The following is a 14,469-nucleotide window of genomic DNA, read 5'->3' on the forward strand; positions in this document are numbered from 1 at the left end:
AGCAGAAAGTTGCTTGAAAGGGCTGATAGGGCTATCCTCAGATAACTGTCAACTGTCCTTGCATTAGGCTACCAGGTGCAGCAACAACATCAGTTAACCCTTGTGTGGTGTTCAGGTCTGTAAGGACCCATTTTCAATGTTTACTAAAATAAAAATGATACAATGATAGAACCTGAGACTCATTGGCCTTGGCTCATTTTCTGTGAAGAACATGTAAAATAACACGTTTTCATTGAGTGCACACTGCACCAGCCTACACATGTATATTACATATGTGGTGTTTCGGTCCATTGGAACCGAGGGTAATAATAGTGTGTGTGTGTATATTGTAGGTGAAAACAAATACAAATTAAACAAAAAGGTTTGCTATGTGCCTTCACTCTGTCTTCCTCCTCCCTGGGCCTGATGTTTCAACATAGCACCAAGAACCTGTCTGTCTGTGTCCCGCTTTTCTCGCACTCTTTACCCTTTGTAGTGTGTGAAGATGAAGAATTTTCAGAATGAGGACCATGTCTCTGTCAATTCGGAGTCTGACAGATAGTTGGAAGAAGAGGACGAGATTGACCCCCAGCCAGCCCCAGGACCAGCCCGTCAGCAGCCAGCTCATCAGCAGCTTGAAGGAGGAGAAATATGGATGTCAAAAAATTGTCTTCTTGCCCAAAGAATGAGCCACCCCGCATTACTGCCAATGTGATAAGGATGCAATCAGGGCTTGACGCAGATGGCAGTTACTCATGTGTAGGACATAAAGTCTTCTTTTGAACTGTACATCCCAGACACATTCCAGAAAATCATTCTGGACTGCACTAATTTGGAGGGAAGGTATGTTTTTGGAGAGACGGAAGGAGATGTACCAAACTCATTTACATGCATACTTTGGGGTTCTTTTTCTTGCTGGTGTTTTCAGATCCAATGGGGAATCCAGAGAATCCTTGTGGGATGCAGAAACTGGCAGATAACTTGCAACAATGTATCTGGAAAACTTCCACATTATTTCCAGGATTATCCACTTCGATAACCGAGACACCAGACCAGTTCGGCAGCAGAAAGACAAGCTTGCTGCAATCAGGTCAGTGTGTGGGACAAGTGGGTGGACCGCCTTCCCCTGTTTTACAGCCCTGAGCCCAACGTTACTGTTGATGAGCAGCTTATGCCATTTAGGTGCTGCTGCCCCTTCAGGCAGTACATATCTTCTAAACCCACAAAATATGGAATCAAGATCTGGGCTGACTGTGATGCTGCTTCATCATATGCGTGGAACTTGCAAGTGTATACGGGGGCGCCAGATGGAGGAGCCCCTGAGAAGAACCAAGGGATGCGGGTTGTCTTGGACGTGACAGGGACTCCGTGGCCGCAACATCACATGTGATAAGTAAAACGGCGCCGGAGAAAAAGGCAGTTTTATGTGCCCCCAACCGATTGCGTTTTTTTGTTCGTTTATTTGTGTTGTTTGTAACTTATTTTTTAAACTTATTTTGTACATAATGTTGCCGCTACCGTCTCTTATGACCAAAAATAACTTTTGGACATCAGGACTGCGATTACTCACCACGGACTAGCAGAATCCTTTTTTTTCCTTTGACGAGTCTAACGAGCCCGACGCAAACGATATACTGCTTTCTCGGGAACAGGCCCAGATCCCCGTGATTTGCGTGAAGCGGAGGCAGAGAAAAAGGGGCCGGAGGGCGGGCTGCCTTTTGAGAGTTCGTAGGCGATCGAATAAACCCCGACTTCCTCCCATTCAGCTAGCAAACGTGCATTCTTTGGAGAATAAAATAGATGACCTTCGCGGAAGATTAAACTACGAAAGGGACATTCAAAACTGTAATACCTTATGCTTCACGGAGTCGTGGCTGAACGACGACACTATTAACATACAGCTGGTTGGTTATACACTGTACCGGCAGGATAGAACAGCAGCGTCTGGTAAGAAAAGGGGCAACGGACTATGTATTTTTTGTAAATAACCGCTGAATGAGCTGTATTCCGCTATAAGCAAACAAGAAAACACTCACCCAGAGGCGGCCCTCCTAGTAGCCGTGGACTTTAATGCAGGGAAACCTAAATCCATTTTACAACATTTCTCTCAGCATGTTAAATACACGGAACAGGCCTATTAATTCCTCTGAGTTTGTGTTCACGGCTGACACGTCCCTAGTGTCCTATGTGCCAAAGAAAGGCAAACATGTGGTACTCATGAGTACGCTGCATAGGGATGGGAGAGTCTGTGTGGCCAGGAAACCAGAAATCATAATGGATTACAATGCCACAAAAGGAGGGGTGGACAATTTAGACAAGCTGGTGGCTGGCTACAGTTGCAAAAGAAGAACCCTACACTGGCCACTTGTGATATTCTTCAACATCTTGAATATCTCAGCTTACAACGCGGTTGTCATCTGAATGACATTGAACCCAGATTGGAACAGAGGGAAGCTCCAGAGGAGACGGCTCTTTCTCGAGGAGCTGGGCAAGGCATTGGTAAGACCTCAAATCCAGAGGAGGCAACATATCCCAAGGACCCCAGCTTCTGCAGCCATAGTGAGGAGGATTCAGGAGGAGGATGCTGGTGTGAGTGATGTTGTTGCATGTGTATGTCTGAATCTCCTACCTTGGCTTGCTGTAACTATATATGTGAGTGAGTGAGTGAGTGAGTGAGTGAGTGAGATGTTAGTAAAATTCCTGAACTACTGTGTTTTCATCATTGTAGATTGCAGCCGGTAGCAACAAGAAGAAGCGATGCAATGTGTTGGGACCCAAGAAGGACAGGAAGACACAGTACACATGCATCAAGTGCAAGAAATACATTTGCAACCATACACAGTAAAACTCTGTCCCTCATGTGGTGTGTAGACCAGCCTTAATTAGTGTTCAATGGGGCTCATTTATAATTTCCATAAAATACTGTATGTAAAATTTGTCCTTTCAATTTGTTCAGATCAAAGCAATAAACATCAATAGTGATGAAAACCTTGTTTCATTTATATTTGTTCAAGATAAACATGATTTATTCCACCCATGTTTTGATTATATAAAAAAACTGCGCTTTCATTGATAAATGTGATCTAGCAGAGGTAAATGGCACATACTAACCATGTATGCTGTCTATATTGCTTGTAATTGATATAAGTCAACATCTAAGTATTAAGTATTTTTATGTAAATTCTGTATTGGGTCCATCAGACCTGTAAACATTGGGTGAATAACAAAAACATGAACACCACACAAGGGATCCTTGTATAGGCTCCTAGCTATGTTACATAGACTAAAAATAAATTATACTTCAAGAAGAACTTCAAAATGGCAGATGCTGTTACTGACCCAGTAGGCCTCTCAACTGCCTCTCTTGGTTAAGCATTACGGATTCTACAAGCAGGACCAGAAGAGTCAGAAGTAATCCCTGCCCGGTGGACTGAAACACACAACCGTGACTAAAAGTAAAATGACCAGCTTGTCCCTCCATCTGTGCTCCTGTCTAAAGGGGCTGGGGACTGGAGGGCTGGGGGACTGGAGGGTGGGTCTGTGGACACTGGGTCCTGCCAAAGCCTCCCAGCCCTGGAGGAATGTCCCCTAGTCAAAGGGGGCTAAGAGAGAGAGCGCTTCTGCCCCCCTCCACCTCCCTCCCTGATTTAAGCCACATCCCAGCTGTTAACACAGACTCTGATTCAATTACAGTACAGATCTGCAAAGTCTAGACTCCTGTTGTCTATGTGTCTATTGACTCCATGTTAACCTACAAAAAAACGTCTGAATGTACATAGCAAAAACTCTATGGGGTTAAACTGAAAGTGCAAGGAAAATCTAACCCCAGAAAATCTGCTGATACAAAAACAGAGTTAGCTAAATAAATGTAGTTAATTTATGTCAGCTACTGTTCTGTATTCAGAGCATGACAACCATGATGAGGCTGTTTACTGAAGTTGGTAACTTTGTCTGGGATCAAGGTTTGAAACAAAGGAAGGCCAGGCAGTGCACATGTTTTGCAAGCTCTGGATTGAACTTTGACTTGGTCTTCCTTTTTACTACCTCTGCCTTTTAAATTAGCCGTGTGACACGCCAGCCCTCACCGACTCCTCTTAGCTCACACGTTTGGCATGCTTATTAGCTAGCCTCTCTGTCTCTCTCTCTGGCTGGCCTGACTCCACTCTAACCACCAACCCCCATACCCCAAGCCCCTCTATCTATCACCGCTCTCTGCCCAGCCTAACCCAGCCCTGCCTAGCCCAGGACAACCACCCTTCCTCTCTTTCTCTCTCTCCCTCACTCCACTTCCTCAGCCCATCTGCAACAGCCGCATGCTCGGCAGAGCAAATTTAGGCAGCAAGCAAAAACCAACAATCCACGCTGGCGTTGGCCCTTTTTTTATTACCCGCTCAACTGTTAACTGTGTTCTTTGCTCTGCCATGCATTCAGATCAAAGCAGGCATCATACGAGGACTCCTATAAGGGCCTCTTCCCAATCCCACAATGCCGAGGGCTTCCATGGTCTTCCTCTTTTTCGGTGGGAGAAATCCATGAGCAAGTATTTTTCTCATAACTGTCTATTCCCGGAATCTGTATTCATTGGTTGACTGAAGGTGACATGGCAGGCAGACTCTAGAAGCGAACAGATAATTGGTGTTGGTTAATTCAGCCATTTTGATCAGGCTAATATCCTTCTGCAGTGGGGAAGAGGAAAATTGGACATTCACTCAAGTCCCCACGTGTTCAGGCAGAACAAATACAAATATTTAGCAAATTAAATACTTTGTCCTAGTTTGTCACTGACACTGATTAAACCAGTGAGGAATTACAGTACTTTAAGCAGAGTGAAACTGGGTTATTGTGTAGATAATGGCAAAACTGTGTATGTGTGTGTGTGTGTGTTCCGGAGGTAGTCAGAGAGAGTTGTGTGTCTGAACCTGGAAGAGAGGAATGAAGGATTGACCTAAATGCACGTTGGCCTGGATGGTTGGCTGGTTCGTGTGAGGACTCTCCCCTCAGGCAAACTGACATACTGGTGGTATGCTGACTGGAATGCTTTTACTACAAAACACACACACGCACAGACTTGTATGACATGTGTATATGTCACACACACAGCAAGGGTTTTAATATATGTTAAGGGACAGAGGTTCTGATGCGGTTGGCAGTGTAATGTTACCTGTGATGACGTTGATGTCAGGGTAAGTGTTTTCACAGAGCTCCACTCCTAGGCTGTCCCTCTCAAAGGCTTCCCGCAGCTCCTTCTTTACTGCTGCTGAGCCACACAGACGGTAGAGGCCCACAACCTGCAGAAACACACAACCAGGTTGAATACATACACACACACACACACAACTTGCAAAAACACACACCTAGCTTAAATATTTTCCCAAATATAACCAGGGCATTCACAACCCATTCACCCACATACACAATCCGTCTCAATTGGTTCAAGGCTTAAAAATTCTCCTTTAACTGTCCCTCCCCTTCATCTATACGGATTGAAGTGGATTTAACAAATGACATCAATAAGGGAGCATAGCTTTCACCTGGTCAGTCTATGTTATGGAAAGAGCAGGTGTTAGAGCAATGTTTTGTTTATATTCAGCATGACATTCATGTGAGCATGATAATATCACTACAACACAAAATGAATGTGAAATGCACTCATAACTTAGCCATGACAGCAATTTATTTAGACTACTTTGCATTTGTCTGGGCTTTGCTATCAGTAGCCAGCCATCAGCCATGGGTGGAGCATTGCACTCTAGGAGTTGAAATGCTCTCTGGGAATCGTAGTATGCTGCGTAAAAATCCATTGTATGTCTATGGTGTGTAGACTATATTGCAATATAGAAGCATCAGAAAAGAGTTTCAAAGTGTTTTTTTTATGTCATTTTGGATGCTCTGAGTCTCAGATATGGTTTTGCAAAAGGAAAACGTATGTTTATTTTTTGAAAGAAATTGAATATAGAAGATATTCTACTTGTTATTTTAGTTCTACCGGTTATTAACATGTTGTTTCATGTTTAAAAATAGAAAATCCTGTGGTTTTTCTGTGACTTTGGCTAATCAGTTGCTGTGGTATCGTTTCGGTATCGAGTATCGTTTTGGTATTGAGTAATGTTTCAGTGTCGACTATCGTGATACTAAACCTGGTATCGAGGTCAAAACTCTGGTATCGTGACAACACTAAGCTGGACACAATATCTATAGTTTTTACAGACCTACAGGCTCCAACCACATGTCTATACAGGCTACTAGCCACACTGTTCGTGCCTGAGATCTCTCGGTTCTGTCTAGCATTTCTAAACCTCACTCCCTCACACGAGAGGGAGAAAAATGGGCAGATTAGGCAAGGATTTAGCTTTGTGCAAAAGTAAACAGAAGTCACTGGGCACAATGAGCAAGTCCATTGAGAGAAAGCTCTACCTTTAGTTTAGGGTCAGTAGAAGCTCTGAGAGGAGAGAGCAGAGCAACAGGCGGTAGTGTGACAGCTGGTAGTGAAGAGGCCTTGGCCTTATCTACTGCACTGCTGAGCAACACACACACACACACGCGCGCGCACACAAATAGGAAATAATGGTCTGTCCTCGTCTTAATTAAAAACAACAGAATGGTTTACTGTGGTGAGTCAGGGACTTTCTGAATGAACCCTGAATGAGCGAGCATACACACACAGACGCAGTGCCTGGTTGGACCCCTAACTAAGCCAATCAGTAGGGAGTGGAACTTCACAGGTTGAAAAAAGATGGTTGCACCTGCACCATTTACAGACTTCTGCCCCTCATAGCTTCTCGCAAAACAATGCAAGCGCTACAATTCACAATGTCGTATTTTATATTTGGTCAAATTACTTTTTACTTGAGAGAACACAACTAGCGCAGTTAATGTCAGCTGGCTATTTTTCTCAATAAGTCTGGTAGAGATACTGTACTTTTTTAAAGAAATCTGACACTACCAAACACAAAAAACACACATTACAGCATCCACACACATTACTCGCTTCTGTGACACCAATCTGCAGTCTTTTCAGAACAGCCACAATCATCCCCCAAGTGCCTTAAAAGCTTCAGAGCCCCTCGGGCCATGCATTTGTGGAGACACTGAAACGAGAGTAGTCTCCATCTAGAGATACACATAATTATTTCTAAAGACATGCTATGCTGTGTGTCTGGCTCTCTCTGCCTGCCTCAGTGACACGTCCTATACATTCCTGTGTAATCTGGTGTATATCCCCTCCTAACCCCTCTCAGCATGGGCCCCTGGGGGACCACGGGGTAAAGATGGCTCCAAACTGCATCTAGTGATACATAGTCATATCCCCTTACATAAGCTCTATGTCTTTGACATATGTGTGTCTCTTTAAACAACAGGGAAAGAGAACAGGAGAGACAAATGGAGAGAGAAATAAATGGAGTACAAAGAAAACACAGGTAATAAATGAACTTGGCAAGTGGCTAAAACCATTAGCACAAAACGGATTGGCCCAAATGCATAGCCACCCCAGTTCGGGACAGTTCCATGGCATGCTCAATGTCTAGGCCAGACAGCCCCTTCAGAGTAACACTGATAAATGTCCTCTATAAGAACCTGAAGGAAGGTCTGCCTATGAGCCTGCTGGTAGCCATAGTCCCCTTCCCCTACTGAGGGTGAGCCCATGTAGAGCAGCCAGCCAGAGGACTGATATATGAGCTGTGTTATGTAGTGTGGAGAGGCCTGGAGAAAGGCCCGATGGAGGTTGCCCCAACAAGGACCAGCCACTCAGGGCACCTGCTGCCCGTGGTCCTCCCTAAGATGGATGGATTTTCTACGGCAGCAGCCAGGCACTTTTACTGCTGGGTGGCATCTCAACTAATTAGAAGAAACCAGTGCCAAAGGAGAGAGACTAATTAGAGAGTCTCTCTCCTTTGGCACTGGGCTTCAAAGAAGAAGACGGGAAGAGGTATAGAGCAGTTCTCATATGGTACATCTGCAGCCAGCCTCCCAATACCCCTGTTGCCTGTCTCGCTCTGTTCCATCTCTCTCTCTCTTTCTGTATCACATAAAAGGCCACTTGCAACATGAAAACAAGAAGGCCTGTTATGTGATGCATGGTCTAATGTCTGCCACTCAACCAGAATCCTCCAGAACTCGCCTCTGGACATGTTCCTCTCTCACCGAATGCTGAGTAACCAGGACTCTCACTCAGCTTGTTGGCTGTCGCAATATGAAAGCACTGTACTGGCTATTCCTTGCCAAAATCGGTAGTTGGCTAACTAAGAAAGTCCAAGGTCTAAATAAGTGGTCTCTGACAGTCCAAGGCCCGTGGGCAAAATTTTCATTGTTGTACATAAAAGGCTGTAAAAACATTAAACATTAACTGAACTCACCTGGCAGCCTCTCGTCTCGATCTCCGTGATGCACTTCTCGATGAGCAGGGGCAGCATGAGTCCTGTGTTTTCCCTCACAACCACCCTCCAGGCCTCCACCCCAAACATCTGTGGCTCCCGGTCCCCATTGTAGCCTCCATCCAGGGAGTTCTGCCACTGCTCCATCAGGTTCAGCTTCACGTAGATCAGGCCTCGAGGCTCCAGCTTCACCGCCAGCTGATGACTCCTGGTCACCCTGAAGAGTGCTGGTAACACCACTGTGCCATAACAACACACCCGGTTCTTCTTGGGTGTGGGGTCCCAGCTGAACACCACTAGCTTCAGGTGCTGGGCGTTCTCCAGCTCAATGTTGAAGGTGTGGTCCATGTCTAGGAAGGTGGTCCGACAGGTGAGCAGGGCAGTGCGCGCCTTGTTGACAGAGTCCACCTGGATGGCACAGTAGACGTCTCGGGAGTCGAAGCGTGGTGGCTTGAGGTCCTCGGCGCCATAGAAGTGCAGGCTCATCAGGCCCGAGATGTATTGGGTGCACTTAGGCTGTTCTGTGAAGGCGTAGTGGCGGAACGCGTCAATGTCTAGTTCTGTGCCGTGCAGCTTGGGGCTGCCACTTCCTCCGGTTACTCCTCCAGCTCCTGTTTTCTCTCCTCCTCCAGTGGCTGGGTCTTTCTCCTTCCCATTGACTCCCTTGGCCTCTGAGGACCCGTGCTTCCCAGACTTGGCCACCAGTTCTGGGGAGTCCCCGTCACTGAGGTAGCCCCCCTTGCTAGCCGACTTGGAGGTCCCGCTGCTCTTCTTCTTGCTGTAGCTTTGTTGCGTCGACACACTGCTGTCCAGGTGATACCTCGAGATCACATTATGGCTAGCCGCCGCCCCCTGCCCACCCCTTGGGGACAACCTGGGAGGAGCCGGGCCTGGTTCTGATCCGTAATTGGTTTTGGGACACTGGGTCCTTGTCTCTAAGATGCTGCTCTCGCTGGCTGCGTTGCAGCTGCTGTTGTTGTTGCTAGGGGTCACTTTTATGCTGAGCTTGCGGCTGAGTTCCGGAAGCTTCTTCATCTTCATGGAGAGTTTCCTGACAGTGCGTGGGGACTTGATCTTGTCCGGGAATGACCAGTTGAGGGAGCTTCCCTTTTTGCCAGGGTTGAGGCTGGAGGGCGGCGGGAAGCCAGGGATGGCCAGGTCAGGGGCTTCTGCTGCAAGGAAACAACCAGGACAGAGAGAGGGGTAGACATCATTTTAAACTGTGCAAATACACCAAGATAATAGATTACCAAGATAATACACCAAAATAACACTCAACCTCGTGGCACTAAAGGAGGGCACTGGAAAGATTTCTTAAATTCATTTTTTTGCCATGTACTTACTGTATACAGTTGAAGTCAGAAGTTTACATACACTAAGGTTGGAGTCAATAAAACTCGTTTTTAACCACTCCACAAATATCTTGTTAACAAACAATAGTTTTGGCAAGTGAGTTAGGACATCTACTTTGTGCATGACACAAGTAATTTTCCAACAATTGTTGACAGATTATTTCACTCATAATGCACTGCATCACAATTCCAGTGGGTCAGACGTTTACTTACACTAAGTTGACTGTGCCTTTAAACAGCTTGGAAGATTCCAGAAAATTATGTTATGGCTTAGAAGCTTCTGATAGGCTAATTGACATCATTTGAGTCAATTGGAGGTGTCCCTGGATGATGTATTTCAAGGCCTACCTTCCAACTCAGTGCCTCTTTGCTTGATATCATGGGAAAATCTAAAGAAATCAGCCAAGACCTCAGAAAAAAATTGTAGACCTCCACAAGTCTAGTTTCCAAATGCCTGAAGGTACCACCTTCATCTGTACAAACAATAGTACGCAAGTATAAACACCATGGGACCACACAGCCGTCATACCGCTCAGGAAAGTCTCCTTCTGTCTCCTAGAGATGAACGTACTTTGGTGCGAAAAGTGCAAATCAATCCCAGTACAACAGCAAAGGACCTTGTGAAGATGCTGGAGGAAAAAGGTACAAAAGTATCTATATCCACAGTAAAACGAGTCCTATATCGACATAACCTGAAATGCCGCTCAGCAAGGAAGAAGCAACTGCTTCAAAACCGCCATAAAAAAGCCAGACTACGGTTTACAACTGCACATGGGGACAACGATCATACTTCTTGGAGAGATGTTCTCTGGTCTGATGAAACAAAAATAGAACTGTTTGGACATAATGGCCGTCGTTATGTTTGGAGGAAAAAGAGGTATGTTTGCAATCCGAAGAACACCATCCCAACCGTGAAGCACAGGGGTGGAAGCATCATGTTGTGGGGGTGCTTTGTTGCAGAAGGGACTGGTGCACGTCACAAAATAGATGGCATCATAAGGAGGAAAATTATGTGGATATATTGAAGCAACATCTCAAGACATCATTCAGGAAGTTAAAGCTTGGTCGCAAATGGGTCTTCCAAATGGACAATGACCCCAAGCATACTTCCAAAGTTGTGGCAAAATGGCTTAAGGACATGAAAGTCAAGGTATTGGAGTGGCCATTACAAAGCCCTGACCTCAATCCCAGAAAATTTGTGGGCAGAACTGAAAAAGCGTGTGTGAACAAGGAAGCCTACAGACCTGACTCAGTTACACCAGCTCAGGAGGAATGGGCCAAAATTCACCGAACTTATTGTGGGAAGCTTGTGGAAGGCTACCTGAAACGTTTGACCCAAGTTAAACAATTTAAAAGACAATGCTACCAAATTCTAATTGAGTGTATGTAAACTTCTGACCCACTGGGAATGTGATGAAAGAAATAAAAGCTGAAATAAATCACTACTATTATTCTGACATTTCACATTCTTAAAATAAAGTGGTGATCCTAACTGACCTAAAACAGGCAATTTTTACTAGGATTAAATGTCAGGAATTGTGAAAAACTGAGTTTAAATGTATTTGGCTTAGGTGTATGTAAACTTCCGATTTCAACTGTAAGTCAGTGTTTAGCTTATCACTTTGTGAGCAAAGATTAGACATCTGACATTTAGACATGGGTTGAAATTAGACTAATATGGGACTAAATTCAATCGCATTACACTGTTGGCAACCACTTGCATAACAGGTCAGACCATGACAAACTTCACCATTGAAAAAAAATAGGTCAGCCCTTAGCTAATAATTCATTCTAGTGTTGTGTTTAATTGAATTAAATGCTGGGGAAATTCAAATTAGATTACGCCAGATCTTATTAGCAAAGGTGCAAGCAAGCCATGTCTGAAACAAACTGCTTCATAAAGAGGATAGCTTCACAACACAAGGCACACATTACTGAAGGCAGTCTGTTACTCTAGGTATAGATACTAGATGCATATGCATATATAACTTGCCTAACAGGGATATGAACTTGCATTCAGGAATGTTAGTCAGAGACAAGACAGAAGCTCTGTGGCCAGAGTGAGAGTCTAGTGGAAAGCGTCTGAAGTAGGACTGTCACTGGCCTTGATGTGGGCTCAGCCTGCTTTCTACAAACCATCCAGGCATACGAACTCTGTTTCTACAACAACAACCCCTCTTGCGCAATGCAATTCTGTTATTTTGTTTCAGGAGAAGTTTGTCAGGTTAAAATAATCTATCTGGTCCAGCAGCCAGCCAGCGCTGAGCAGGGTGTACAGAGAGGACATGGACCGGGAAATCCTCACCCCTCAGGCCAGTCTAGCTACAGCTTAGATCAGGGATGGGCAACTTTGAAGCTAGTTTGCTGCAATTCTACACATTTTGCCATGGGGCGGAGAGAAATGTTTGCAGTTTTAATTATGATATCTGAGTGAGACTGACTCACAAAATCAATGGGAGCCGCCCGGCCGGTAATTTGGCCATGATAACAAGTTTAGATAGCTGGCTGATAATCTAATTTAGCAAATCTAAAAATGTTGACTGACATAACAAAAGAGAAAAACTGCTGATGCACAACCACATTTCGAAATGGCTCCTTGTCTACTCTACTATTCTTCTTCTTCTATGGTATATTGGCGATCACACAACTGAATGTGCATCCTGCCACCTACTATACAGCATGGAAACAGGAATCCCCAAAAAACGTAAAGATTTTTAAAAACGTACAAAAAATAAATAAATCAAACAACTTTATTTTTAACAGAAATAAAACAGATCTGATCCCGACACAAGCTCAAGGGGAACCTGGGAGGGCGGGACTTCTGGCGCCAGTACCCCTTGCAATTCTTTCCTTGAGTCCCAAAAACTTTTCTGCTGCAGCCACAATAATGTCTAGTTTCTTCCACTTTTCTGAGACCTGTGCTGTACAGTTTTTAACTGTGGCAATGAACGCAACACAAATCCACCTTTTTAACACACAGGGTATCTTTTGTCTGGCAGCAAACAAACTACAGGCTGTGGTGTATTAAATTCTAGTTTTTTTTTTAAGTTTTAAAAAAAATTGGGGGGATTGATCGGAGGTCCTTCAAAAGTGGGATCGCTGGCCGCATGCCGGCAGTTGCCCATTCCTGGACCGGATGCTTGAGCCAGTTTCAAACGTAAAACAGTGCTTTTCCATTCGCTTTCTTAATAGGATTTCCTCCCTTCTTCGTTACCCTCTTCCCCTTTCACGCACTACAGGGAAAATACCATCAGCTTCAAGGGAGATGATGGCCAAAACATGTAAAATGGCTGATGTAACTCATTTATACAGTGCCATCGGAAATGATTTAGACCCCTTGACTTTTTCCACATTTTGTTAGCCTTATTCTAAAATGGATGAAACAAAACAAAATCTTCAGTAATCTACACACAATACTCCAAAACGACAAAATGAAAACAGGTTTTTATAAATTTTTGCAAATGTATTAAAAATAAAAACAGAAATACCTTATTTACATAACTATTCAGACCCTTCGCTATGAGACTCGAAATTGAGCTCATGTGCATCCTATTTCCATTGAAAATCCTTGAGATGTTTCTACAACTTGGAGTACACCTGTGGTAAATTCAATTGATTGGACATGATTTGAAAAAGAACACACCTGTCTGAATAAGGTCCCAGAGTTGACAATGCATGTCAAAGCAAAAACCAAGCCATGAGGTTGAAGGAATTGTCCGTAGAGGTCGAGATAGGAGTGTTGAGGCACAGATCTGGGGAAGTGTACTAAAAAAAATTCTGCAGCATTGAATGTCCCCAAGAACAGTGGCCTCCATCATTCTTAAATTGATAACGTTTGGAACCACCAAGACTCTTCCTAGACCTGGCCTCCCGGCCAAACTGAGCAAACTGGGGAGAAGGGCCTTAGTCAGGGATGTGACCAAGAACCCGATGGTCACTCTGACAGAGCTCTAGAGTTCCTCTGTGGAGATGGGAGAACCTTCCAGAAGTACAACCATCTCTGCAGCACTCCACCAATCAGGCCTTTATGGTAGAGTGATCCGATGGAAGCCATTCTTCAGTAAAAGGCACATGACAGCCCGCTTGGAGTTTGCCAAAAAGCACAAAAAACTCTCAGACCATGAGAAACAAGATTCTCTGGTCTGATGAAACTACGATTGAACTCTTTGGCCTGATTGCAAAGCGTCACGCATGGAGTAAACCTGGCACCATACCTACAGTGAAGCATGGATTGTGCATCTGTAAAAGTTTGTGAGTGTTTTTGGTGACAAGCTGAATTTCTTCAGCCTCCTGAGGTTGAAGAGGCGCTGCTGCGCCTTCTTCACCACGCTGTCTGTGTGGGTGGACCATTTCAGTTTGTCCGTGATGTGTACGCCGAGGAACTTAACTTTCCAGCCTCTCCACTACTGTCCCGTCAATGTAGATAGGGGGCTGCTCCCTCTACTGTTTCCTGAAGTACACGATCATCTCCTTTGTTTTGTTGACATTGAGTGTGAGGTTATTTTCCTGACACCACACTCCGAGGGCCCTCACCTCCTCCCTGTAGGCCGTCTTGTTGTTGTTGGTAATCAAGCCTACCACTGTAGTGTCGTCTGCAAACTTGGTGATTTGAGTTGGAGGCGTGCATGGCCACGCAGTCGTGGGTGAACAGGGATTACAGGAGAGGGCTGAGAACGCACCCTTGTGGGGACCCAGTGTTGAGGATCAGCGGGGTGGAGATGTTGTTACCTACCCTCACCACCTGGGGGCGGCCTGTCAGGAAGTCC

General features: G+C 44.9%; 1 protein-coding gene across 2 annotated transcripts in view; it reads right to left on the reverse strand.

Moving 5' to 3' along the window:
• Positions 1 to 14,469, reverse strand: part of LOC129855506 (rho GTPase-activating protein SYDE2-like) — a 91,749-nt gene that overhangs the window by 27,162 nt on the left and 50,118 nt on the right. Inside the window, exons 3-4 of one of the 2 annotated variants that reach the window (XM_055923233.1) lie at positions 8,334 to 9,520; positions 5,141 to 5,267 (exon numbers count right to left, since the gene is read on the reverse strand). In XM_055923233.1, coding sequence (XP_055779208.1) covers positions 5,141 to 5,267; positions 8,334 to 9,520 — 1,314 coding nt within the window. Of the gene's footprint in view, positions 1 to 5,140; positions 5,268 to 8,333; positions 9,524 to 14,469 lie in introns of both variants that reach the window. The other variant, XM_055923232.1, reaches the window with a different exon arrangement.

Source organism: Salvelinus fontinalis, chromosome 5 (genome assembly GCF_029448725.1).
Source record: "Salvelinus fontinalis isolate EN_2023a chromosome 5, ASM2944872v1, whole genome shotgun sequence".
Classification (NCBI taxonomy): domain Eukaryota; kingdom Metazoa; phylum Chordata; class Actinopteri; order Salmoniformes; family Salmonidae; genus Salvelinus; species Salvelinus fontinalis.